This window comes from Sinocyclocheilus grahami, unplaced genomic scaffold (assembly GCF_001515645.1).
Source record: "Sinocyclocheilus grahami isolate Dianchi unplaced genomic scaffold, SAMN03320097.WGS_v1.1 scaffold1649.1, whole genome shotgun sequence".
NCBI lineage: Eukaryota > Metazoa > Chordata > Actinopteri > Cypriniformes > Cyprinidae > Sinocyclocheilus > Sinocyclocheilus grahami.
The window spans coordinates 171,806-174,344 of record NW_015506828.1 but is presented as its reverse complement, the minus strand read 5'-3'; the positions used below and the strand labels follow the sequence as shown (position 1 = coordinate 174,344).

The following is a 2,539-nucleotide window of genomic DNA, read 5'->3' as shown; positions in this document are numbered from 1 at the left end:
GCAGTCAGAAGGAAAGCATGCGCTCCGATCCTCTTTGGGATAGTTGCGGGCTGCTCGTTCCGCCCGGCAACAGCTGATGTAATGGACACCAGCCGTAAATCCAGCAACTCGGAGCCGGGCCACAGATGGGCTTCTCAGGAGGAGAATAAGTATCGGTTCAGGCACCGTTTAGGCACCGGAACCGTTTTAAAAGTATCGATTTGGCACCGGTATCGAAAAAACAACAAACGATACCCAACCCTAGTCTGGACAAGCTCAGAGCCAGTAAACCAGTCTGGACCAGTTCAGAGCCAGTATAAACCAGTCTGGACCAGCACCAGACCGCCATAAAGCAGTCAGAAGGAAAGCATGCGCTCCGATCCTCTTTGGGATAGTTGCGGGCTGCTCGTTCCGCCCGGCAACAGCTGATGTAATGGACACCAGCCGTAAATCCAGCAACTCGGAGCCGGGCCACAGATGGGCTTCTCAGGAGGAGACCGCGGATCACAGCATCCGTTCAGGGGAACATTTGTACGCCGATGATTAAAGTGGGACGACTTTGGCCCTCAAACAGACGTTGTTTTCAGAGCCGTGGACAGCAGAGCAGACACAACGCCGCTCGAGGGAAATCTGTGAGTGGCTAGTGCTGCTTTTGGCAAACGCGCTTCAGCATCTCTCTGCTGGACCGAGCCAGTTATTAGACAGCCACGGCTGCAGAAGATCTTCCGGTCGTTCTGTGATTCACTGACTGCAGAGCAGCAGATGATGGCGTCAAATCGAGCAAAAACACTGAATGAGACTAAACCAGCCGCTCAATGTGAAAACAGCAGCGTTCAGAGCCAATCCATCACAGCAAAACCAGCCTTTCTCGAGCTCCCTCACAAACACACTGGTGATCTCAAAGCTGAAGAGTGTGGGCTATTTCTAAAACGGTTCACCAATCACTGGTCAGAAAACACACGGTCCCAATCTCACACTGACACAGGGATCCTGCACGTTTAAGAGATTTAAATAACCCTAGTGTTGGGGTAAGTTTAGGGCTGCATTAGTCATTAGTCACGATTAAGCAATTCAAAATAAAAGTTTATGTTTACATACTATATGTGTGTGTACTGTGTGTATTTATTATATATACCGTATATATATACACACACACACATACATGCATATATTAAGGGAAAATATGTTAGATTTATTTGTAAAATATTTATATTTATATATAATATAAATTATATACAAGTGTTTACATACAAATACATACAAAGTTTAAAAAAATATATATACATATATGTGTGTGTATTTATATATACATATAATAAATATACACAGTACTCACACATATAGTATGTAAACAAACTTTTATTTTGAATCGATTAATCACAACTAATCGTTTCGCAATCCTAGGTACGTTACTTTTGAAAGTAATGCTTTACAATATTGCGTTATCTCATTCCTAATTGTGTTACTTTTTATAGAAAGTAATACATTACACGTTACTTTTGTGTTACTTTTTGTCACCTGGGCTGGGTTTGCTTGTTTTCTTTATTCAAAGTGACTGCTGTTACTTATTTGAAAAAGTAACTCAGGTATTTCATTGTAAATTTGACCAGTTACTTGAAAAAAGTAATCTGATTAATGCATTACCCCCAACACTGAACTGACTAGAGATGAATTACGAGCGGCTTCATGATATAGTTTGCAACACTGATTCTGTTATTTTCAGAACAAACTGCATTGTATAAAGCGCTATAGAAACGAATGTGACTTTACAATGTAACAATATAAAGCAAAAATACTCAAATCAACACTTCCATCATGAATTAAAGCTGCTTTATTCAACAGGTTTAACAGCCGTAAACAAGTTGGAAAAAATTAATGTCATGAAATGCTTTTTAAGGCAATGCATAATGTATTATGCTCTTGAAAGCTAAATTCATTCTCATTCACATCTGACAAAAATGTTTAAAAAAATTGAACTGCTATTTAAAATTAAGAAAGTAGAATTAAAATGAACTGAAATTCAAAACATGTTTTAAAGTTTGTGAAAATGTGTGCAAAAGTTAAAATAAAAATTTATTAATAAAGGAAAAGCAAAAATATAGAAACTTATAGGTAATTTATATTACTTGTTTAATAAATATAAACAAAATGTAATAATGTAGCCACAAGCAGTGATTACCGAGGTTCAAGCTTTAAGGCTTTAAGCAAGCCTGTAACCACCTAAATCAACGATTAAAAAGAGCATTGTTATTCTTGTTCTCTTCTAAATAATAACCTGGATTTAAAAAGAAAAGAGAAGGACATCCCCACAGCAACATTGTATCACCGTCATGTGTGATTCAGAACTCTCAGTCACTCGCACACTCTTATCCATCGCTGTCTGACGCTCTCAGTCTGTCGTTTGAGTATCTGAGGTCAGAGGTCAGAGGTCACGCTAACACTGCAGTCTCACCTTGTAGGTCCGACAGGACGGGTTAAAGGCGTTGGTTCCGCAGACGAACAGAGAGTCGTCGCTCTGCTGCAGCAGGACCTTGATGAAATTATGGCACTCGTCCTGGAA

At 39.7% G+C, this 2,539-nt stretch overlaps 1 protein-coding gene across 1 annotated transcript in view; it reads right to left on the bottom strand.

The window, feature by feature from the left end:
• Positions 1-2,145: 2,145 nt before the first annotated feature.
• The window catches only part of LOC107571776 (semaphorin-6A-like), a 9,466-nt gene continuing 9,072 nt past the window's right edge, over positions 2,146-2,539 (bottom strand). Inside the window, exon 5 of the mRNA XM_016258144.1 lies at positions 2,146-2,533. Coding sequence (XP_016113630.1) covers positions 2,414-2,533 — 120 coding nt within the window. The 3' untranslated portion in view covers positions 2,146-2,413. The remainder of the gene's footprint in view (positions 2,534-2,539) is intronic.